The sequence below is a fragment of the Sciurus vulgaris genome (assembly GCF_902686455.1).
Source record: "Sciurus vulgaris genome assembly, chromosome: 3".
Classification (NCBI taxonomy): Eukaryota; Metazoa; Chordata; class Mammalia; order Rodentia; family Sciuridae; genus Sciurus; species Sciurus vulgaris.
The window spans coordinates 106,833,228-106,858,119 of record NC_136463.1 but is presented as its reverse complement, the minus strand read 5'-3'; the positions used below and the strand labels follow the sequence as shown (position 1 = coordinate 106,858,119).

At 38.7% G+C, this 24,892-nt stretch overlaps 1 protein-coding gene across 29 annotated transcripts in view; it reads left to right on the top strand.

Moving 5' to 3' along the window:
- Positions 1–2,402: 2,402 nt before the first annotated feature.
- Positions 2,403–24,892, top strand: part of NEB (nebulin) — a 200,464-nt gene continuing 177,974 nt past the window's right edge. For 27 of the 29 annotated variants that reach the window (XM_079134460.1, XM_079134459.1, XM_079134458.1 and 24 more), the window contains exons 1-12: positions 2,404–2,469; positions 3,085–3,167; positions 3,698–3,762; positions 7,217–7,258; positions 8,862–9,065; positions 10,847–10,954; positions 11,430–11,534; positions 12,205–12,309; positions 12,985–13,089; positions 18,086–18,190; positions 22,458–22,562; positions 23,675–23,782. In XM_079134460.1, coding sequence (XP_078990586.1) covers positions 3,727–3,762; positions 7,217–7,258; positions 8,862–9,065; positions 10,847–10,954; positions 11,430–11,534; positions 12,205–12,309; positions 12,985–13,089; positions 18,086–18,190; positions 22,458–22,562; positions 23,675–23,782 — 1,023 coding nt within the window. In that variant the 5' untranslated portion in view covers positions 2,404–2,469; positions 3,085–3,167; positions 3,698–3,726. Of the gene's footprint in view, positions 2,470–3,084; positions 3,168–3,697; positions 3,763–7,216; positions 7,259–8,861; positions 9,066–10,846; positions 10,955–11,429; positions 11,535–12,204; positions 12,310–12,984; positions 13,090–18,085; positions 18,191–22,457; positions 22,563–23,674; positions 23,783–24,892 lie in introns of all 29 variants that reach the window. The other 2 variants (XM_079134469.1, XM_079134464.1) reach the window with 2 other exon arrangements.

The window sequence follows — 24,892 nt, the reverse complement described above, 5'->3', positions numbered from 1 at the left end:
GGGGGATAGGGTTTTAACATATGGATTTTGCAGGGACACGAGGTTTGTCCTACAACAGAGGAGTTGAATATTTTCCCATTTGATTGTACATATTTCAAAAGGATGTTAGTCCTTAAGATTATTGAGATGCGTGCACAGTAAAGTAGTCCAACTATTTTGGATGACACACTTGATGTCTATCAGTTCTCAAGATGTGCGTATATCCTTTGCCTCACTAATTCCATTTCTAGAGATTCGTCTTACACATACATTTCATACAAGTATACAAAGATAATGTGCAGGGACATTTACTGTATGTTTTGCTTTATTTTGTCATAAGAAAAAATGTAAAATAATCTTTTTTTTTTTTTTTTGATTCTTCAGCTAAAGCAGCAGAAGGGATGATTTATTGTACACACGTTACACTGGCCACAAGTGAGAAATGAGAATTAGTCCAGAATGCCAAAGGTCCCGGGTTAAGGACCAATAGGGGCTGTTATGCACAAGGTGGGTCTTCTCTCAGTGGTGGTCTTGGCTATGGGATGGCGATGTAAGTTCTAAATCCACCGAGACAAAAATCTGTGGACAGTAGCAGGCAGTCCAACAACTTGTACCAACGTCCCTGGCCTCTGGCATTCCTTACTTCTACTCCTTTGGCCTCCACGGTGCACAAGCTAGTTTACTTGGACCTCTGCCTCGTCTTTCTTCTTTTGCGCTTCAGCCTGCGCATTCACTTCTTCCTCCACTTGGCTCTCATGGTGCAGAGGTTTCCAAAAAGATGGCGCTAAGGCCGAGAGCTAAAATAATCTTAATGGTCATGAATGAGGTAATAATTAAACAAATTATACTCCATCTGTTCAATAGAATTGCTTGTGGGAAATAAAGTAGGATCTATCTACACAAATTTTCATAAGAGATGTCCATTAAATTTTGTTAAATATGTAAATGAATGTTAGTACATCTCTTGAAAATATCTGAATCTTAAAATTGATTACTTTTAAGAAGGTCTATGCTTATTTATTAGTTTATATATTTTGTACTGTTTTAAAAAGATGTATTATTTTTCAATTTAACAACTTTTTTATAACATATGTGGAATAGAAAGTCACGATTCTTCAAGTTCACAGCTACCAAGTGAATGATCTCATGTTACACAAATATCCCTTGGTCATAAGACCTGTGAGAGCACATGAGAAGAACAGGTACAAATAGTTAGAATGGTAAAATAAGGTTAGTTATTACTTATCACCATATGAATCCAGGAAGAGGAGGAGAAGTAGATATGTTTAAAATATGAGATTACTTTCTAACATTTAACTTAAACATTTACAATATGTTTACCTCAAATCTGTATCAAGATAGAAGTGAACCATAGGGTTTTTGCCTCAATTTAGAAGCAACTCAGAGAAAGAACCATTCTCTGTCCTGAAAGAGCTTGTGATTTCTGTGCTATATGTAGGAACATACAGACAGAATCAGATTTTAAATGAAAGGAACATTAGTCCAGGAGCGAAGAAAGTGCAAGAGTGAGGGACATCAGGTAAGTTTTAAAAAAAATTGTTAGATGATTTTTACAAAGTAAATGGATTTCATTTGGAATTGACTAATAGGATGTTATTTTATCCTTAGTAGTAATGTACTGATTTCCAATTTTTCTGCTCCTGCTGTTTAGAAATTGAGCCTTCTGAGACTCATATCCACACTGTGCCTCTAGGAGCCAGGACTCTTAGGTTAATAGGAAATTAGAAATCAGTGACACCATTCCATCTAGAGGCTCTGCATTCCTAGCAGCTGACCCTACCTATCGTGGAGAAGGTCATGAAAATGATTTGGCATACCCCTTGGTTTGGTTGCAGAATATGATGGGGCCTAATCTAATTATACCTGTGGAATCTTATCTAGTGTCACCATCAAATATTTTCACTTATAATTCTATTCATCACATTTTTGAAAATTGATTTTGAGAACTTGATGTTTTCTGGGTCTTATTTCTCTGTTTTTCTCACGTCAGCACCAGTAACTTGCCAGTAGTTCACCTGGTGAGCTTTAGGAGGGCAACTGTTTACCTCCTGGGCAAATGGTGTGATGACACAGTTATGAAAGGGTGGAAGTCTCTCAAAGTCATGCTTATTTTCTCTAAATCCTTTTGCCTGAATAGGATCTTGAATGAAGCTGCAGTAAAATGAGAAATGGAACCTAAATTTGACCCCTAGAGTTTGGAAGTTAGGTAAAATTCCATCACATTGGAATAGTTCTAAGCAAGCAATTTGTTACCCTTTATCCTTTAGTGGAACTGATGAACAGGTGGTTTTCAGAAGATCACTCAGTATATTTAGCTGCTGAAATTTGAGCAACTCAAGGTCTGATTGGCTGCTCCCACCACATGATAATTCGAAGCCCAGGCACCAAGCAGGCTCTTGCCTGGGGTTCTCAGGAGGGGAGAGTTGGGAGAGGATTTGCTGCTGAGGAAGTTTATTTGATAGCTTGAAGGTAAGGCCTGTTTATGTCTTTTTTTCTCCAGTGTTCTCTTAAGAGATGTTCCACAGCTTCCCTTGAGTATTTTTCAAAGTTTGGGGTCCTAACTCGGGGTGATAGTGATGGAAATGTGGCCAGAAATGCTTGTAATCCTATTGCCCTACAAAGGCCCTATTAATATCTGACATGTAGCCTGTCTGATCAGAGTCAAGTCCTACCCTGACCAATTTATTGCTTGACCAAGTTGGTTGTCTTGTCCAACAATGTGTTTTCATTTTTTGCCTTTTTTCCCCCTGAATATGTTAGTATGAAAAAGGACCTCTGTCCTACGTTCCTATATTTATCCCGTTCTGTTGGGCTTCATTGGCCTCAGATGGAAGGGTGGTTTCACTAGCTTAATAAAACCAGCCACTGTGGGGTATTGGTTTACACACAAGCATCTTTGGACGAAGGGACAGCTGCTTCGAGCCATCATCATCTTGTATGGAGGGCCCCACTTGCCGGCGGCAGTCTGAAAAGGCCTTGGGAGATCCTTTCCTTAGTCCCTGAATTAGAAGCACAGGCCAAAGGCCTATAATCTTGTGTGTACTACAACCAATGCTTTAAAGCCTTTTTTTTCCCCCCTTTCAGGGTTGAACGGAGCTACAGAAACGAAAGAAAAAATCCTTATAAGCCAATGGTTTTCCGGAAGAAAATAACCCCATTGCCTTGAGGTTTCTATTTTTCTCTTACAATTTATCAACTGATTTCTTTTATGTGTTCTAATATGAAGGGTGAGATAAACTGCAGCATGCTAGAGCAGTTCAGAACTCGGTTGGACCCCTTGACATTTTGGTGCTATGAGTGAAAATTCGAACTTCTAAAAGCCAAGCTGACCTTTCTTTTCACTAAGAGTTTTGCTTGAAAATGCTTTTTCTCCAAGTGTTTAGAAATTTAAATTCTCTGTTCCCGGAGTCCAAACTCTCTCACTCACTCACCTTGGTTTCCATGTTCAACTTTAAACTGAATTGATAGTGTAGAAGTAGCAATATTCAACATGTTACCGAGGGAATAGGGAGAAAGAGGTCTAAGGTTTCCATTGTTTAGGCCTGTATTTTAAAGGTGCTCTCTCCTTTAGCCTGCAAAAAATTATGTGATTATGTAGATTAGATGGGTTTTAACTCTATTTTTTATAGTGTTATAAGATCATTTCTGTCCTGAGGATAGATGCTAATGTATTTTCATTTTTGTGGAATATGGAAAGTTTGTAGGTGCCACTACTACTCTGGGAAAATGGCAGATGACGAAGAATATGAGGAGGTGGTGGAGGTAAGACTGAAACAAAAAACAAAAACAAAACCAAAAAACACCCACAACAAATAGCAAAGTAGTCCATGTAATGACAAAGCTGTGTAGGTGAATCGATCATTAAAAAAAAAAAAAAAAATGCATTGCCTATTATAACCTCACAAAGAGTCATCATTAAAGCTAAGAAAGAAATATTTTACATTGAGTTTCACTGTACTTATGTGGGATTTAGAATTGAAAGGAAATATCACTGCTTATCACTTTTGCTTTTCTTTAAAATCACACAAACAAAAACCAAAGCATGGGGAACAGGCAGGTTTTACTCTTGTGTCCAAAAATGGCTTTCTTTCCATCTCCCAACACCAGTGATCAAAGGGACTGAGGTGATGCTGAGGAAGTTCTGGAAACTGAACTGTTTCTTAGTGTCTGCACAGCAATAGAGGAAAAAGAACTCAGTTCTCCTTGCTTCACTTTGTTGTTTGTCTAAGAGTGGGTTATGTGGGTTACATATTCAGAATCATTACATGAGATTTTATATATGTATGTGTGCAAATAAGGCCACAGACACACAGAAATAAACTCACCAAGGTCAAAAGTAATAGTTGGAGCCACTTTCCCGCCAACTTCCTTGTATTTACCCAAATAAACAAAACTAGCTTGTGCTTTTGAAAGTTGAATAAGTATGAAGACCATAGTGGGTATCTTGACAAATTTCCTCTACCTCATTGGTGGATATCTGACATTTTATAAAGTCATTATTTTATATTCGTATCAGCTTATTTTGATCATGTTATAGAACTGTTTTCCTTACCAGTTCTTACCTTCAGCTTCACATTCTAGAAACAGAAATCTAAAGGCTTAGGGCTGTGATCCATATACATTGCCAGAAATCTGAGAGTCCTTAATAATTTCTAATTAATGATAATAACTTAAATATGGCACTTGAATGCAGTTTTGAAAAGTTTGGGGTTTTTTTTCTTCTTCATTCTTTTTGGTGCTGGGGATTGAACCCAGGGCCTTATGTATATGAGGCAAGCACTCTACTAACTGAGCTATATCCCCAGCCCAATCTATGTTCTTTATTAAGACTGAAAGTAACTGTAAGAGCCACCCCAAACCAAATTCTAGATGAAAGTGCCAAAATTTATCTATGGAAAACTATTTTTGTGGCCAATTTCTATTTAGATGATAGAGAAGAAGATTTTTTAAAGAACAAACTGGAAAGAATCTCATACACTGTAGTAGTTGGTCTCTGACTTAAATGCTTATGGTCACATCTTCCATATTATCACAATATTATATTTTCAATATTTTCACTAGTGAGCATTTTATATAGGTCCCCAAGGATCAGAATTATCACTATCAGACACTAACACAAGTGTAAATTAAACTGTATCCCATATGACAACATCAGGAACACTTTTTAGCCTCCTACTTAAATATACCTTGACTTTCTTAAAATAGTTGTGTTCATTTGTCATTGGAAATTGTCCTCAGTGCAGGATCTGATTGATTTAACTAGTCATAAAAATGGAAGGGTCTATTTTTAGGCACCCCATCCATGCCATTTTGTCCTCATTACTTCTTCTGGGTCTGACCAGCAGGTGCTAGACTAATAGACTGCCTACCAGTGAGTGTTGAACTGAGGTCTCTTTGGTCTCAAAAAAGATCATGAGAATGGGATGGTGGCAGATTTGAGAAAATTGGTCAGGGAAGAGTTTAAAAACAGAGGAACTAGCTTTAAAAATATATCTCCTAGGAATCTTGGACATCTGAAATAAAATTTTACTGTCAGTCTTAAACTTGGAAAGAAAAAGAAGTAAGGATGGATGTACTCTCTAATTAGTGGCACAGCTCTTTAAAAAAGAGTGAGACTTGGCGCACAAGTTAATGCCAACCATTTGGATGATGCTGCCTTTTAAAAAGCTTATTTCTAAGATATATTTACCAATTTTGAGGGCCCAGAAAGGTAAGATTGGATGGCTCCCAAAGAGCTTCTTTTTCTTGGATAATAAGAAAATCCTAAATACTTGGGAATCATTCACTTTAGTTTAATATTTCTTTTCAAGTCACTCGTGCTTTGTGTGACCAAAGGAATGACTCCATGTGGCATCAATATCAATATTTTCTAAAGTGTCCAAATGGTATTTTTCATGCACTGAAGTCACAAGGGCAATTTTCTGTCCTGTAAACTGTATGATTTCTTTTGCTGTATGAAAGGATATGCAGGAGAAAAAGAGAATTTTAATAAAACCAAAGCAAAGATCTTTAGGTGAGTTTTATACAATTGTTACTGCAGGTGAAATAGAGCAGGTGGCTTTTAATAATGGTCAACTACTTTGATGAGAGTTTACTGAACACAAGGGTAGAACAAGAAAGACCATTGAGGAAAATTTGCAATTCTTTTTCCCTCTTCTTTTCTCAGTATGTATTTTGGTGTCAGAAATAAGAGAAAGGAAGCATAAAATCTTATGTATTTTTTTGGCTGACAAAATGAGCCAAGAATTTCATTTTTATCCCTTTCCTTGTGTGTCTTGGCCTAAATGAGCTTTGCCTTCTGTTTGCCCAGCAGAGCTGGGTGAGGCTGGGGCAGGATTCCACTCTCCTTACGCATCTAAAACAAAATGTCAGCCGGTTCCTATCTGCATCTATTTATTGCTAGTGATGTCAGAAGTAGAACAAAAGTAGACTTATTTTCAGATCCAGGCTGCAAGTACCTTGTAGCCATCCGTGGCAAATGGCAGCCCAAGTGCCCCACATTTTGTGTGGAGTCTTCTCCTTTTTCCTTTCTTACCTTGGCCTTTACAGATTGTCTTCTTAGCACCTGTTTAGGACCATCACACTATTTTTTCCCATTTTTTTGTTGGTACATTATAATTATACATAATAGTGGGATTCATTGTTACATATGCATACATGCACATGGCATAACTATAATTTGGGCAATATTGGGGACCATCGCACTATTAAAAACAGTTATCCCTCCAAAAGTACTGTTTAGTAACCAGGGGGATAGATGAATAATTGAGATGTAGATATACTCTAGAATCTTATTTCCATGATATCCCTTTAAAAATTTATTTTCATACTCAGGTCTTTGTCTTGTTTTGCTAGTAGACATTCTTAGTGTAGTTTCTCTTTGCCCAAACCACACTCTCAAGATATTGTATTCTTTTCTAGCAAATTCTATCTGGGGTACAATAAGAAACAATGTTACATATCCCAGGAAAATAGCTTTACCTGACTAAAAACTAAGGTCATCACTGCATCTTTACAGATATCATTTACTTGAGCTTTCCTAAAGCTTCATGAGGAGAAAATGCGCCCCAAGGTGTGAATAGGCTCCCTCACCACTTCCTTCCCACAGATATTCTAAACCAACTAAGCTAGTGATGTCACTAAGGGCTCAGTTGAGGTGGGGGAAGGTGGTACCTACTCTGGTTCTCATGATCTTGCCTTTATGCTCTATTTATAGTACTACACAGAGGAGACAATTTACGAAGAGGTGCCAGGAGAGGTAAGACCCAGTCCATACATGCATGAGCCGCATTCCCACTGAAGTGGAAAGAGCCTTCTCTCTCAGATTCTCAGGCCACAAGATGGCAGAAGGGGGTATCTGAGGGAAGCTCACCCACCTATTCATGCGCAGAAGTGGGTGGTAAAAGAACAAACATTGCTGTTTGACAGGTTATCTCACTGTTTTTCCTATTCAAAAAGTCAGCAGCAGATGGTTCCTCCCATTGCTCATAGGGTATTTTTTTTGTGTGTGCCTTAGCTGATCAGACTAAGGCCAATGGCTATCATCACTCTGTAATAGCCTTGGACTTGTGACTGACATGGGGTCCCTAAGTTGCATTGTATAGTATTGTAGGATACCATCTGTGCACCAGGGATTGTGCCTCCAAGACTTCGTCCCTGATGATGCAATGAAATGTTACTGGGATTTTAGCACATTAGGAATTCTGAGAAAGCCACTCCCATAAATAGTCCAACTTGGAACCTTTTTTTAAACACCAAGTTGAAATACCTCTCTCATGCTTCATTTTCTGCATGAAGCTGTTTCTCTTTGAGCATGACAGCAGTGATGTGGATGAAGCCATGAGGCTGTTCAGAGAGCCTGTGTCTATGCAAAAACGAACATCTGTAGATGCTGTACATTGGTTGGTTTCTCATGGTCAGCCATGGATTAGTAATAATGTGCAGAAGCAACCAATTAGCAATGATCCAACAATACTAGAGGGACTTTTCATGAATGTACAACTTCCTTATTAGGTTTCTCTTTTCATAATTGATGCCAGAACTCTTCCTTCGGTACAGATGATATTTGCTCTGAAGGAAATGATACTGTGGGATGGATTGAAGACTTGGCTATGTATCTTCTTTTCTTACATACAGCATTTTTTAACCTTGGTCTAGATTTAAACTTTGAATCTTAGTTTCTTCTACTATAACCTGTTGTACGAACCCATAATTTCCCACCTACTGTATATACAGGACTGTCGTGAGGATAATTATCCCATTATGTTGTCATTATTATTCTTGTCCATCTAATTATTAGTGCGAATGGCCCTTGAGTTCATGTTAATTAACTCAGTCAAGAGAATGGTAAATACTGATAATATTTATGCAATTCATTTTTTTAAAGTTCATTATTTTTCATCTCATTATATTGAGAAGACTGCCTGAATGCCTTCAGAAAATGCAACTGATTTTTTCTTTATTCATTTAAAAGTTAATGTTAAAGTTAAAAAAAATCTGAGCTTTATTCAGGCATCTTAACCTTTAATTCTCAGTCTCAAGATTGCTTTTATTTTATCCAGACAACTTAAAATTTCAGATGTTTACGAATGTTATTTCTGATTTTATCCTACCTCAACGTGTTTGAGTATCTTTCTGCAAATGCAATTTTAAGGCAATGTCACAGACGGCATTGAGGTTTATGTAACATAACGTGCCTTCATACGGATATAGTGTGTGGCTTCCTGTTTTGGCCTGTTTTACACATGGAGAAGTAACACCAGGAATGTAATCTGACTTAACATTAGAATAATATATAACAATACCATGGCACCACAGTTTTTACTTTCTTAACAATGTTGAATTGAATGTCAAATTTTCAGACAATAACAGAAGTCTATGAAACCACAACAACAAGGACAACGTCTGACTATGGGCAATCAGAAACTTCCAAACCTGCCCTGGCACCGCCAGAGCCGGCAAAGCCAGTGGAGAGGAAGAAGGTCATCCGGAAGAAAGTGGACACTTCCAAGTTCATGACCCCTTACATTGAACATAGTCAGAAAATGCAGAATCTTTTTAGCCCAGTAAGTACCCAATTCCTACTGAACTGGTTTTATTATTGAGAAGTTACTGATCTTAACTGACTGTTTTGGATGCTGGCTAGATTTTTGTTTCTCAACGCGGTATGAAACAAAACTTATTGTGCAGAAACACAAACTCCTGTCTTGTGACTTGAATTTCCTTTCACATATTCATTTGTACCACTGCAGCATCAATGCAAATTATTCCTGAAAAATAAGCACAAGGTCAATTATAAAGCATTTATTGGTACTTAATCACTATTTGCCAATCTTGAATAATGAAATCATATAGACTTCACTGAGGTCAGTTCAGGGAAGCTAGATGACCTATTTAAACTATGAGCAGAATAGACTCTTAAATAGAGTACCTAACAGAGTATAAAAAGGTCTCTAAGGGGTATGCTGTGAGGAAGAACTTGTAGTTTGGAAAACCAAGATCAGACTGGAAACTTATTTGAGATTGAGGATCAGAACGCTTGACTATACCCCAGAACCATGGTTTTTAACCATGACTGCAGAGTGGAATCCCCTAGGAGCTCTAAAACTGCTGATGCTTAGGTCATTTTAATTTAATTGGGCCAAGGCTTATGTATGTGCAGAAGTGTCTTTAAAAGCCTCCCAGGGGATTCTCATGTACAGCCCAGGCTAAAAATCACTGTGTTGGTTGTTTCTGGTCCTTAAATTCCCATGTACCATTTTATAAGTTACACTGACTGGCAGCAGATTTAGATCCATTTTAATGCACCTAATTTGCTGATTTTTTTTTTTTTTTTTTTGAGGTCTTACTAGGTAGTACGATTGCATGTCCTGTGGAGCTTGAGAAACTGAAATATAGATGAGGGAAAGATTGGATTACATAGGACTAAAGTCGATGTCAAAAGTGTCCTGTTGTGTTTGAGCAATTAATATTTACTTTGGGTTAAGTGTTAAATTCTGGCAACTATTGAGTAAAATTGTACTTCACATCCTTGAATGATCTAAGGCTTAGGTTTCTAAAAATCAAAACTTATTTATCACTGCAATAGTCAGCAAAGATAGTAAATTATTTTGTTAATTTATTGTCATAAATCTCATTAATTCAGTCATTACAAACCTAGAATTTCTGAGGTTCTGAACAGAATGTCAGCAAAGTTCTGTAATATTTCAAAAGTGGTTAGTAACTAAACCAATAATATAATTTAGATTGTTGACTATTCTCCTCAAGAATACTCTTTGAAGTCTTAATAGTGATAAATTATGCATGCTATTGTTAAAGCAAGGATTCATTGTATAGTTAGCAGAAATAATAAAATTGCATTCCATTTCAAAATATTCCATAATTTAGACTTTTCATTAATTCAGCTGGTGTCTCAGCTATCTAAACCACCGAGGTTTAGTTGCAACTTCTGAATTGAATATTTTTGCATTGTAATAACAATAAAATCTTTTCAGACTTAACTCATTTTCTATATTTATTTTCTAATATAATTGAGGTTCAGGCTTTTTATGTGCACATTCAAACAAAAAAAATTTGAGAGACTCATTTTAGGGCATTTCCAAGACAATAATCTCTAACAAATTTCCACTATTTCCAGGACCCAATCATGTTTAAAGGGAATGATTAACAAATCTATTTTAGTTTTTGCTGAGAGGACATGGGACAAAATAAAAACTGTTATAACAGATAATTGTTATCACTTGGAGGATTTTTAAAAAAAATTAGATGGGGATGAGTGTGTTGCCTGACTTTTCTGCTGCTGTCTTATCAGGTTCTAGATGAATATCTGACTTTTTTCCCACTTTAGAATAAATACAAGGAGAACTTTGAGAAAGCAAAAGGACAGCCATACGCCAGTACAGCCGATACTCCAGAACTTCGCAGAATCAAGAAAGTGCAAGATCAACTTAGTGAGGTGGGCTGTGTTGCTGAAACAAAGGAGAGAGAGATTTTGAAAATACATCTAGCACTAGGGGTTCAGGGCTTTAAATATGTGTAGAGAGAATAAGGGATCAAATTACCGTGAGCCGGTCCAGAAATCTAGAGAAAGCATCGACCATAAATTATGTTGCTGTAAACAGGAACACAGAGACTTCTGTAAGCTTGGCTCAGCAATGAGCTTAAGAGGAGACCGAGGTGGAGGCTGCAGTCCTCCACACTGGGGCACCGTGAGGCTGTGAAGGAGCAGGCTGGAGATTCAGCCAGAACACAAAGAGTGGATGCAGACGCTGTGTCTGTCTTTGCAGATCACGTTCTCCTAGATAAATTCAGAAACTGCCTTGTGATACAGACTTAGTTCTTGAGTTAATGATCTTTGTTGATAAGTTATTCTTTAATATTCTCACATGTTGGAGCTTGTCGTAAACTATAACTGTGCATTATTTCTGCAGGTTAAGTATCGAATGGATGGCGATGTTGCTAAAACTATCTGTCACGTGGACGAAAAAGCAAAAGATATTGAACATGCAAAGAAAGTGTCGCAGCAAGTCAGCAAGGTGAGGCCGTGGTCTGGGTGGCTGACATATTCAACAGCATGGACGTTACCTCTGCTTGTCCTGGAGGAGAAATGAATGGACTGATCCTGCTCACTCATCCCACAGGCAGTCTGAACTAAAGGCCCCAAAACATCAGGGAGGCTCCACAGATAACTGTGTTGCCCATAGATACTACAGGTGAATAGAGGATTCTGTGACCTGCCCAAAGAGGCAGGTGCAACTTAGCTCTGGGGGTACTACACAGAATGTAGTCCCAATGTCCTGAGGGCTCTCCTCATTATTTACTTTTTTTTTTTTTAAGAAATTTGGGGAGCTGAATATCTATGAGAAATTTCCCAATTTCAAATGTGGGCAACTCATTCAAAACCAATTTAAAATAACATGCCAAGTCAAAAGAAACCTGTCTGCCACCCAAACTGAGTCATGACTCGTTGCCATCTTTGAAAGGAATCTGTAAAGACTCAAAGTCATGATTTAGTTCAAAAAACTAGAATTTTAAAGTAAAATCTTCCTAATTAGGGGAAGGTCCAGTAGTATGTGGACATGGTCAGTATTTTCCTGGAACCTATTGGCAGCTTTCACAAGAGGCCCCACTGTAGTCCCTCTGTTGTATAAATCCTCATGCTTTGAGTGAGACATCCAGACATAGTCTTCTGCTCTTTCTTTCTAGGTTTTATATAAGCAGAACTGGGAAGACACCAAGGATAAGTACCTGCTTCCCCCTGATGCCCCTGAGCTTGTCCAGGCCATTAAGAACACAGCCATGTTCAGTAAGGTAAGAGCCCCTGCTCCATCACCACCTCCAGCTTCCTTCGTCATCCTACCATAGAAATTTATAGCAAGACCTGGTACATTCTTGACAATCCAAAATACAGTTCCCCAGTTTCATGAATAGACTTGAGACATGTAGGCCTGCAGAGGTGGGGCTTGTCAGAGAGGAACCTCGGCTCCTCTCAAGGAAAGCTCTTGGGCACAGGGACAGAGAGTCCTTTGGGACCCTGAGAACCATCTGGAACATGAATGAAGACACACCTGAGAACCAGCTGAGAGATTGACAAAGTTCTATTTTAAATTTTTCTGTAGCTCCTGTGCCACACTTTGGATATTCCTGCATAACCCTATTAGAGATTTATTTTGTGACAGAAACTATGGGAAATGCTTCCTGGCTTTTGACACTTGTATTAGCAATTATTTCAAGAAGCAGGTAAAGTTACAGGGAGGAGATAAATCAGACACATCTGCCCCTCTGAAAACAAGGTTTTCAGGAAAAGCAGGCCAAGCCATTAATAAAATGACTTGGGTCTGATGGAAAGGGGGATTACTACGAATCTTATCTATCTCCGCTCTCAATTTGCCTTTAGTCCCTTAGGCCCTTGATAAATGAGTTCAAAATCGTGCACTTTATGTGCGATCACATTTTTTCATAACTTTTCACTCTTTTCTGATTTAGAAACTGTACACTGAAGACTGGGAAGCAGACAAAAGTTTGTTTTACCCATATAATGATAGCCCGGAACTGAGAAGGGTTGCCCAGGCCCAGAAAGCTCTCAGCGATGTAAGTTAACTGAAGTTGGGTTCCAGTGGGGTGTGTGGAGTCGGGGAAAACTGGAGTTACACCTTCTGGCCAGATGTTCACTGAAAGTCTTCTTAAAAAAAAAAAAAAAAAAAAAAAAAAAAAGACTACATGCCGTTATTGCAGAAGAGTAGTTCCAGAATCATCATTTATGGTATCTACTTTAAGTTAGATAATAGTATATGCTTTATATTAGGTATACTTTAGTCCAATCCTTTCTTCTAAAAGGTGAGGAACTTGAGCCTAAAGAGCATATAGGTAGGGCACATAGTGGCAGAGCCAACTTATGATCCCCAGACCAGTGTTCTTTCCACTAGATCACATGTGATTTTTCTTGGCTCTGTTTGAAGTTGCTCTGTGACAATGGAGTGGCATTTTTTTAGCAGCTATGGTATTACAGCCTCCTTCACAAATTCATTAAGTAAGCGGTGTTATACAGGAGGTTTGCGTTGCTCTCCTGGTCATCAAGGCTGAATGGTATTGTGTCTTGTTTCTGCACAGAGACTGATGGATGACTTAATGAAACATGTTTGTGTGGTTATCGCACAAAGAGCTCTGAGTAGTGGTGTATGTAGAGGATATTTCAAAGTTAACAAAAAAATCACCAGTCCTACTTGACAGAATCTCCATATTCTAGTCATTGACAGTGGTACGTTAGAGGAACTTTAAGAGTCCTTAGAATTGAGAGCCCCACTCAGGCCTAGCACTTGCCCTTGTTTTGAGGCACTTTATTTCTTGATCCCTGGATTTGCTGGAAGTCATATTGAAAATCCAAAGATTCCTGCTTAAGGTTTTAGCAGAGCTCCGTATTATAAAATGACATATTACTTGTTCAAGCTAGAACCTTGAAACTTCTTATATTCAATGTGGACTTAAGCTACTTGAGACCTACAGAGATTTACTTCCAATGGGTACAGGGTTCCATCTTGTCCTGAACTAAAGTTTACATGCTAATTTGATGATACCACCAACTTTTGAGATCTAATTTGTATTGCTTTTCATTTAATATCACCTGCAAATTTAGTGGACACATTTTCTATCCCACTGTCCATGTGATTAAGATAAACTCTAATCTTTCCATAGGGCAGGTGAGAAAATAAAGAGGGCATAAAAAGATCCTGAAGTCACATAGTACATAGAGTGTGGGTTCTTTCTTCTAAGATGAGCTTTTTTGATTCTGTAGTTCATGAATTCATAACATTGCTATGGACCTTAGCAAGTGATCAGTGACTGTTTACCAAATGTTTATTGTGTGTACATACCTAGTGGCCTAGAAAAGTACTACAAGGAGTGTTCATATTTTCCTCGGAGAATTTGTAATTAGGTTGATAAGATGACTGTGTTATATGTCCAACAATAAGAAAAAAGGTAAAAACAAAATACAACAGTCTGATACCAGCTACAAGAAAGAACACATAAGTCATCAGAGAAGGCTGTGTGGAGGTAGATCCAGAAGGGCTGGGTAGTAATGAAGAAGAAAGGCATCCCAAGTAGAGACTGTGCTTAGACAGGAGGACAGAGGTGAAATGAGTGTGGATATTATGAAATGATGAAAGTAAATGAAGTGGGTATGAGGTTGCTGGCAGCAGGACCTTAAAAATCAGACAAAATATCTTTGTCACAGTAGGGGAGGCAATAAGCAGCATCATTAGATGCTTGAGAGGAAAACAATGTGATAAAAGAATGTGGAAAAACTTTGCTAGGCAGCATGGTGAGTTGGGACTAGAAACAGTGATAATTTGTGGAAGTCTATTTTAGTGATATAGATGGATTGAATGATGGGGGTAAAGGAGAAGAAGAAAGGAATTGTAAAGAGTATTAACAAATGTTAATGATGTTGGATACTGGGGATGGAGAGAAAGGAGTCATAGATCAGTTTATGACCATAGACTGATGGTCAGGGTGAATGGGGTATACCTGGTAATGAAGCACTAATGGAAAGAGAAGCAGAGTTGATTTAATGGAAGGAATATTCAGAATAAGACATCCTACGAATACACGGAAATTTAGAATGTTACAGGGATGAGAGATTAGGACAAGAACTTAATATTGAAAAGTCATCAGAGCAAAAGTGGTGGCTAAAGACTTGAAATGTACCAGGGAGGCAGAAGAGTACAGGGTCATGGGCAGAGAGTTGGAGGACACCCACACTTAGGACATCTGGGAAGGAGCCAGCAAAGGATGAGATCAGAGGAATTGAAGGGGGACCAGGAAATGCCATGTCATGTAAGCCCAGGGAGAGGTTTCCAAGAAGACACTTAATCTCCTGTATCTCCCTTTATCCATAGAACAGAGGAAGGATTAACTCCATAGCACTCTAGTCTTATGGACTTCAAACAATTGATTTAGCTGCATTTTTGAGATATCACAATAGAGAAGATAATGAAGGAGAATATATAATAATGAAATCTTCCCTACTCTTCCTCGGTAGGACCTGGCAGTTAAGGTAGAGCTTTTGTTTTGATTGCAGACCAAGTATGCACTAAGTATCAGATTATCAACATGCTATTAATACTGTTGTCAGCATCACAAACTTCTACAATGGTCAGGCATAGTGTCCTAAGCAAGCTTTTGTTCCTAGAACATACCACCGGGTAGGCACGTAGGTTTTCAACTAGGGGCTTAGACTTAGATGTTCCCCATCTCTCTCCTGTCTCTTCTTCCTGTGTCCATTTTAACTCTACTTATCATAGTTCCCTTATTATCTAAGTAGAGACAACATATATTACCAATCCCAAGCAAGTCTTTTTAAGTTGATCTATTTATTTTTTAAAACTCTCTCTTAATAGTCATAACACTCTTTCTTTTTTCTTTTTTTTTCTTTTTTGGTGGTACTGAGAGTTGAACCCAGAGCCTTGCACATGAGAAGCAAACTCTCTACCACTGAGCTACAAACCCAGTCCTTTAAGCTGATCTAGAGTGCAGAATTCTACCTAGACAGGATTCTGAACAAGGCTCCTGAGAAATTAGAACTTCTAGATCTGACTTCCCTGAAGCTTCTTGACAGAATGTCATTCGTAATAAGCATTTCTCCTGTTTGTGTGTTGCCTTCTCCCTAAGGACTTAGCCAGCCATGGAAAATTCCAGTTGGCCTCTACCTGAAACCAAGTCTTCACTTATTTAAGAGAAATTCAGCAGTGGAATTTATGCCTTTTATGCATTTTTAAAAACTGTTTTGTATCCCAGTTGATTTGATGTTCACGAAAGCTCTTTTTACAAGCACTAGATAGATAGGATAAGATAGAATTAAACTTGGTTAAGACATAAGGTGATTAGAACCATGGAATTATCAATCCTTCTTTTTTTTTTTTCTTAATTAATAATACCGCCATGTGGAAGGGGAAAAATCTGTAGAAGTCTCACAGTTGTGTGACAGAAGAGTTGAGATAATCCTCCTGTTCTGCCCTCACAGACTCTGTGTCTGAGACACACATTCAGAAATCAATCATTGAACATTCCTGCAGGCAGGCACCATGCAGGCCACAAGCACTCCCCATGAGAGGACATTCCTCTGCCATCCCCAAGCTCACTGTCCAAGAGAAACCAGATGTGCAGACTATCTGAAGGAGGCGAAGCTCACCTTGAGGGGATCCCTAGAGAAGGATACTGCACCTACCGTAGGAGTCAGGGAGGGCTCATGACATTGAGCACCAGAGACGAAGGAGGAGAAGTTGTGCCATTCCTGAGATGTGGAGAAGCAGCAGCAATTGTCAGACAGATGGGGAGAGGGTGGAGTTGGAATATTTTTGAGAGGAAGCAGCATACAGGAGGCCCTGAGGAATTAGACATATGTGTAAGGGTCTATGGATAGTTTTGTATTAATGCAGGCGAGGCCAAAATTGGTAGAAGAAAATTCCAGAAGAGTAAGTAATAAAAGTAATAAAGAAGAAAAAAGGAGAACAAGAGTGAGTAATAAAGTAATAAAAGTAATAAAGAAAAAAAGGAGAACGAGAGTGAAAAGAATGCATGACTGATGAATACCATACTTATTTTAAGGTGATAGAAGTCTTTTATAGGCTGAAGGGAAGGAGTTGGTGAAGAGGGGAGATTGAAGCTGCGAGAAAGGGAAGAGATGACCGACAGAGCTGGCTGGGTACAAAGGGTAACTGGAGGGAATGGTACCCAGAGTGCAGAAGCCGAGCCCTGTGGAAGGGATGCGTCTCCTCAGAGTCAGGGTAGGTGGTGGAAGGGCAGGGTGAGTAGGAGAAGTGTAACCTTTATTTATAAAAGAGGAAGCTGAGAGTAAGGTAGAGTTGACCGGGGACTTAAGGACAGTGTTGGTGTTTTAGACTAGCTGCTGGGCATAGGGGCTGACCAGAGACATACTATGGGATGCTAAAGACTTCTTGAAGACAAACGGCAAATGGATACCACATAGTTCTACAGTATTGGGTACAGAGCCCAAACCAAGTTGTCCACAGGACATACAAGTGGGTAGGCAGTTAGATTTCAAGCTAAGTGCTTGGGTTCAAAGCTCTTCCCCTGTACCTTCTTCCTGTGTCCCTCTTAGTTCTATTTATATTATCAATACCCCATCCATAGATTTGTGTGATTTTTTTTCCGTAACACTCAGCATCCTGGGCATAAGAACAGAAAGTATGTGATTGTGTTGATCCACAACTAGGGGCTTATTAAGTAGGTGGAAGACAAGACAAGGTATTGAGAGTTGAGGATGTTGCTTAAAAAGAAAAATTGAAATTACGCATCATAGTGTGAAAACAAATGGAAGGAAACAGATCTAGGGTCAAGAGTCCTGGAGAAGAGAGAAGACTCAAAGACAGAAATAACTAGCAATACTAGGAGCAAGGACATGCACTGTCTAAAAGGACAAATTATGGTAAAATGGGTACTAAAATTGAAAACTTCCTACAAAGATGGAAGTGTCATCTTTTTAAAAAAGAACATGCCAATAAGTGGAATATGAGAAATAGTATAATTTTATATGACTCATGAGCATTCCTGTCTTTTATTTTGTCAGATTACCTACAAAAAAGGTCACACTGAACAGCAATCTCAATTCACATCTCTGCCTGATCCTCCAGATATTGAATTTGCCAAGAAAGTAACCAATCAAGTGAGCAAGGTAAGTAAACAGAGCTGGGACACTCTTTGGAAGCTCTGCCTTATGATTTCAATCATTTGAGAAAGAAACTAAAGGTGAATTGAAGACAAAACAGAATATTTTTGCATGTGAACCCAAAACTCTACAGCAAGAGTAGCCCATCTATCCACACCATAAATGATGTTAATAAAAGTTTAGCCAGCTTGGGGCTGGGGAGATAACTCAGTCGATAGAGTGCTTGCCTTGTAAGCACAAGGCCCTGGGTTTGATCCCCAGCACCACCCCCCCCCCCCAAAAAAAGTTTAGCCAGCTTGATGTCTTGGTCATTTTAAATGTCAAAGTCATCTTTTGAAAACAGAGCCTATGTCCTAATGTCACTTGACATTTTTACTTATGAGACTAATACTAACAGAGTAACTTGAATAACTGCACTCTTCCATGGAAGATCTGGGCTAATGCGTGTGAAGACCCTGTACAGTTTCATGCAATCAGGTGTGCACAAATAAGAATGCATGAATGGGTCCTTAGACATAGCTTAGCTGAGAGCAGTGGGCAGTGTACTTCATAACTTTTAAGGCCCTTGCAAGCAGCCTATATTTAGGCTGGTAAACTAGCTCAGAGGAATGCAGCCCTGACAAGGAATGCAGAGACAAATGCTGAACTGCTGAACAGGCCCATGCTAAAGTCCTGTTTTAAATTGGTCCAAATCAGGCCACTTTCTCCTGTGATACTGCTTCTTTTAAATACCTTTCTTTGTCCTTGGTGGAGTTGATTCTCAGTTTAGTCTTCTAGTTGAATTTTCATGGAACCTCAAGATTTCTACTTTAAAAAAGTTCTTTTCAGCCAGGTATGGTAGCACATACCTGTAATCCCAGCGGCACTGGAGACTGAGACAAGAGGATCACAAGTTCAAAGAGGATTGCAACTAAGGGAGACTCTAAGCAAATTAGTGAGACCCTGTTTCAAAATAAAAAGTAGAAAAAGGGCTCAGTGGATGTGGCTCAGTGGTTAAATGCCTCTGGGTTCAATCCCTGGTACCAAAAAAAAAAAAAAAAAAAAAAAAAAAAAAAAAAATTGCTGGTGGGGGTAGTATTTCTTTAGTAGAGAAGGAAAAAAAGATATAGATGATGAAATTGCTTCAGTATCTGCTTTTGCAGACTAAACTATAGGACCAGGAGCTGTTTAGATAAAGGATCTAGAAAGTATAGTGAATTTTCACTAATAGGGAAACACTAACCTGACATTTTTCTCATAGCTAAGTAGAAGTTAACTTTAGAACTGCACAAAGTGATGACTATTGAAAGTGTTGATATTAGAAACAAGATTGGGGAAGACAATTTATCTTTTTAAAAGAAAAAAGTTGTTCTTAAATGATCATTTAGAAACAAAAAGAATTTTTTAAATTTTTATTTAAGGTATATTTAAAAAGATGTTTTACTAAGGAAACATTCTTTTACCTTATTTGAGTATGCAGTGTTGGCAATTTAAAAAAATCACTTTCAAACCCCTCTGTAATCACTCTTTCCACCAATTTAACCTTGCCAGATTAGAATTGTGTTTTTCAATCTGGTAACTACAAGCAAAATGTGACTACTGGGCATTTGAAATGTGACTAATAGAAATAGAATGTATTAGTCAAGTTGGGTTTCTATAACAAAATGCCATACACAAGATGACTTAAACAATAGACATTTATTTCTCACAGTTCTGGAACCTGGAAGTTCAAGATCAAGGGTTCAGTTCCTGGTAGGGCCTCCTTCTTGACTTGTAGATAAGCCATTTTGTTGTGTCCTTACATGGCAGAGACAGAGAACTGTGTTCTCTCTTTCCCTTCTTAAAAAGGCATGACCTCACCTAACCCTAATTATTTCCCAAATTCCCCACCTCCAAATACTTTCACATTGGAGGTCAACCCTTCAACAAATGAATTTGGGTTGGGGAGAAACTTTCATTTTATAACACTCAAAGTTTTATATGTGAGAAATATATACTTGGTCTTGAACACTTACTAGGAAAGAAAAAAATAACATAAAATACCTTTTTTTTTATGACTACATGTTGGAATGACAATATTTGGGATCTAAAGGTTAAAATATATCATTAATTTCCCAACTGTTCCTTACATTAAAAAACATGGCTATTAAGATGGCCTTCATTGTATGTCTATTGGGCTGTACCACTCTAGTTAGATAAGGTGACAGTGTAGTGTACTTTGAAAGCATTGCCAGACCTGGGTTTACCCTTGTGGTACAATATGAGCCAAGGGGAGAGTGGCTGTGGATGAAAGTCACTGGATTTGACCATAGTGACATAATTCATCCTACTCTTATCCAGATTTCCAAGTTCTTAATGACTATTATGCATCCAAAATAATAGTCACGTTGGAGATAAATGCTTGTGCTTGGCAGCATTCCATTTAGCAAGACAGGCACGTGGCTGCCAAGGGTGACTTATCTATGGGTTTCTTCCCTTCTCTTGAAGTCTTCCCCATTAGCAAGCTACTCTCACCCATGTTCCTGCATCATCATGTCCACTTTCCCTCCAAAAAAAAATCCTTTATTGATTCTCGTGCATTTAAACACTTGGCATTCCCTTGCCAGATTGTGTCTTCCAGATCCATCCTTTGTCTTACAGTTCAGATGGTAATGGTCACATACCTGCAAGAGTTATATTCATAGTACAGTCTGTTTACCAGCCTTCCTTATTATACCTGTCAGAAGAAATTCTCTTACCTTTGTCTTTTGCTAAATTAATCAGCTACATGCTAGCACCCTCTCCTGGTTCAGGTGCATTCTCTAGTAGCTGTAGATGCAGATGGACAGGCAAACAAAGTTGTTCATATTAGTAGATATTCTTGGTGAGGAAAATAGGTGCCCTAAGACCACCTGGAAGTGGGGTTCTGAATGCAACACTGAGAGGTCCCCTTAGTTCCTCTATGCCTACCTCTCTGCTCCCCTCCAGATTCATAACAGGAAAAATATAAGGTTTTAGGTTGGAATTTCCAGTTGATGCCCAACTGGAATCTAGAATTAAAAAAAAAAAAAAAAAAAATCTTTCAGCAACACATTGTTAAATAGCATGAAACTCTGATCTTCCAAAATGGGAACTCTATTGCTCTTGGGCCCAGGTTTGGGGTTGGCTGTGTTCATTATTTCCCAGGAACACTTGAGCCAAAATAGTTCACAACCATATACCATGTTCTCCATAGTGTGATTGACCAGCTTGAGGTAACTTCTGCCTGCTGCTTGATGAGTTAGAGTCCAAGGATCTGAAAATAAAGAGGACATAATGGCTTCCTTCTAGGAAAGATTCAGGTGGGATGGTGGTTGTGAGTAAGAAGGGGCAGCCATTCAATTTTGGAATGATTACATTTCTTATAAATTTAAGTATAAATGAGGCAGTCTTACTCATCAGCTTGCAAGCTGAATTTTACCATGATCATTGCTTTCTGGACACCTAGGAATTTTGGTAAAGCTTAGAAATTAATGGCAAAGCTGGGCATGGTGGCACACACCTGTAATCCCAGTGACTCTGGAGGCTAAGCAAGAGGATCCCAAGTTCAAGGCTAGCCTCAGCAACTTAGTGAGGCCCTAAGCTACTTAGTGAGACCCTGTCTCAAAATAAAAAACTAAAAAGGACTGGGGAAATAATTCAGCAGTAAAGCATCCCTGGGTTAAATCCCCAGTACCAAAAAAAAAAAAAAAAAAAAAAAAAAAAAAAGAAAGAAAAAAGCCTAAGGTGGGCATGGTGGTGCATACTTGTGATTCCAGCTAATTGGGTGGCTCAGGAGGAATTCAAGTTCAAGACCAGGTAACTTAGTGAGCCCCTATCTCAAAATAAAAAATAACAGGGGCTGGAGATATGACTCAGAGGCGGAGCACTTGCCTAGCACAAGGCCCTGGATTCAGTCCCTAGTATCATTAAAAAAAGGCGAAATTTATTTGGTATGGAAATCTTGAGTTGATAGATTTATTGTAACTCTGAGATACAGAGGTCGACTTCTGACTCTCTCTTTCCTCAAACATAGGGGAACATGTGCAAGTTCTGAATGAACTATATCCCTAAACTCAGCAAGGGGAGTGCTCTCCCTCATCTCTTTCTTTTCTCCCTCACCCAATTTTCCAGTTGGGTAAATTGTCACTACTCTGGATGATTCCTTGGAGGTATTTATTGAGAACCTGAGAACAACCTGATCAAGATATTTGAAAAAGTTGATCATTATTACTCAGTTTACCGTCCTGTCAGCTCCTGGATTTTGCTTGTCTTAGTTTTTCTCTTTATTCCCTAGCAAAAATACAAAGAAGACTATGAAAAGAAAGTCAAAGGCAAATGGAGTGAGACTCCTTGCTTTGAAATTGCAACTGCCAGAATGAATGCCGATAACCTCAGCACAGTAAGTAGGAGCGGAAGGCCAGGTGGCCTGGCAGAGGGCCCTCGTCCTGCATGACTCCTAGCCACCTACCACATCTTAGTAGTGCCAGAGCACCGGAGGTCCCTCTTCTTAGGACAAGACATGATGCAGAGTTTCTGTTTTAAAAGAAATCCCACAAACTCTTTCCTTTAAAAGAAAATTATTTTGATCAAGTTCCATTATTTTTACCTCAATGTTCACAGGAATAAGATCGTGAGACCTTCTTACTGATTGCAAAGTGCAGTTGGTATAAGTTAAAGGGTTTTTTTTTTTTTTTGCATTTATTCTGTGTGAATCCCCCCATTATGTGCAATTATAATGCACTGATGAAAATATGGAAAAAATAAATTTATTTCTTTGCCTGGGGAAAAAAAAAACTACATTTGTTAAATTGATTAATTTAGTTTCTTTTTTAATGTGATGTTAGAAATTTAATTGTTCGTTTTCTTCACTCTTAAGTTCTCTACTTCTTTCTTTCAAGAGCTCTTCCTTAGTAGTCAGAACAGGCCTTTCTAATTATTCTTCCAGCTTATTCTAATTGTTCTTAATCTCTGTTAAATTGCTGATCATTTTTGCAATTGCACCACATTCTCTGATTGTAACCTGACCTCTTAAACCAAGGAGTGTCTGACTTTGGGAAATTTCTTTCTTTTTATTATTATTATTTTTATTTAGCTTTTAATTTTTTACAGACTGTAGTTTGATTCATTGTACACAAATGGGGTACATAATTCCATTTCTATGGTTATACACAATGTAGATTCATACCATTTGTGTAATCATACGTGTACATAGGGTAATGATGTCTGTATCATTCCACCATTTTTCATACCCTCCTCCCTCTCATTTTCTTTTACATATTCGGAAGTTCCCCCATTATTCTCTCATTCCCCACCCTCACCCCCATTATATATCATCCTCCACTTATCAGGGAAAATATTCGGCCTTTGGTTTTTTTGGGCTTGGCTTATTTCACTTAGCATGATATTCTCCAATTCCATCCGTTTATTTGCAAATGCCATAATCTAATATCCTGTGGCCTCTCAGGTAAACCCTTGCACAGTTTGTCCTCCAGTATGTTTATTGTCTTACAGAGGAAATATCAGGAAGATTTTGAGAACATGAAAGACCAGATCTACTTCATGCAGACTGAAACACCAGAGTATAAAGTGAATAAACAAGCTGGGTTGGCAGCTAGCAAGGTACGAGGAATTATCCAGTTGGTCTTGATGGTTTTAGTGGGGTAAATTTCTAATAACTCTGCTCTTATACATAATGAAAAGGGGGTGGTTGGGGGGACTATCAAGTTTGAGATCAGTGGATCTCAGGCATTTGAAGAGCAGAATGAAAATAATATAACAACAAAAGGAGGTAGGTGCAGAGTTTGGAGAAAGTCATAAGCTGGGGAGCAAGTGAGGAGAAAAGGGAGTAATCAAGGGGGTCAGATGTTTCTGGAATACATTTACCAACACCTAGTCACCGGCAATCTGAAGAGCAATTTGGTCGAATCTGCTTGGAGAAGATCCATGAGTGAATGAGAACAGAAAAATTGAAGTGATGAGTATGTTCAACTCTTTCAAATTATTTCCCTGGTAGGCAGGGAGGAAAAAGAGAAAATGGGGTAGTAGCTGATGGAAAAGTGGATGAAGAGGGATTTTGTAAGATAGGAGACAAAACCACCATATTTCCATGATGAAAACCTCCAGTCGACAGGGGGCATGGGTTAATGTTGGAAGGGGGAGAATGGCTGGAGTGGCGTCCTTGACAGGTGGAAGGGGAAGCCATCTGTTGTTTAGGAGGAGGGATGACTTTGTCACAAGCCCTGATGGATCACTCGTGTAACAGAGGAGTTTTCATATCCCTGATGCAGATAGCGAGAGAGTGGGATTTGTGAATCTTGCTCTCTGGTCATTTCCATTTTTCAAGAACATATATAATTCCAGAAGGCAGAAAGGCTGTGTCTTCTACGCCTGTAGAGTTTCCCCTGTGATACTGCAGGATTGGTGTATCTGAGTTTCAGCTGTGCATCTCCTGCCTTTCAATACTAAGTTGATCCATTCTGTTTTCTGAGGTTCTTAAATGTTGGGCAATTATCTAGGATTCCCCACACTTCTATGATTATACCGACTGAAAGAACCGCTTAGACTAGGGATCATGGTCAGAACCAGAATCTTGTTCTACCTCCCACTGACATGCTCCTGATGGGGACATTCAGTTCTCCTCCCACCTCCACCACCAACTTACTGCCTCTGCCAAAATTGAAGTTCAAAGTGCAAGTTGGGAAGGACAAAATGACAGGGTGAGGTTGCAAC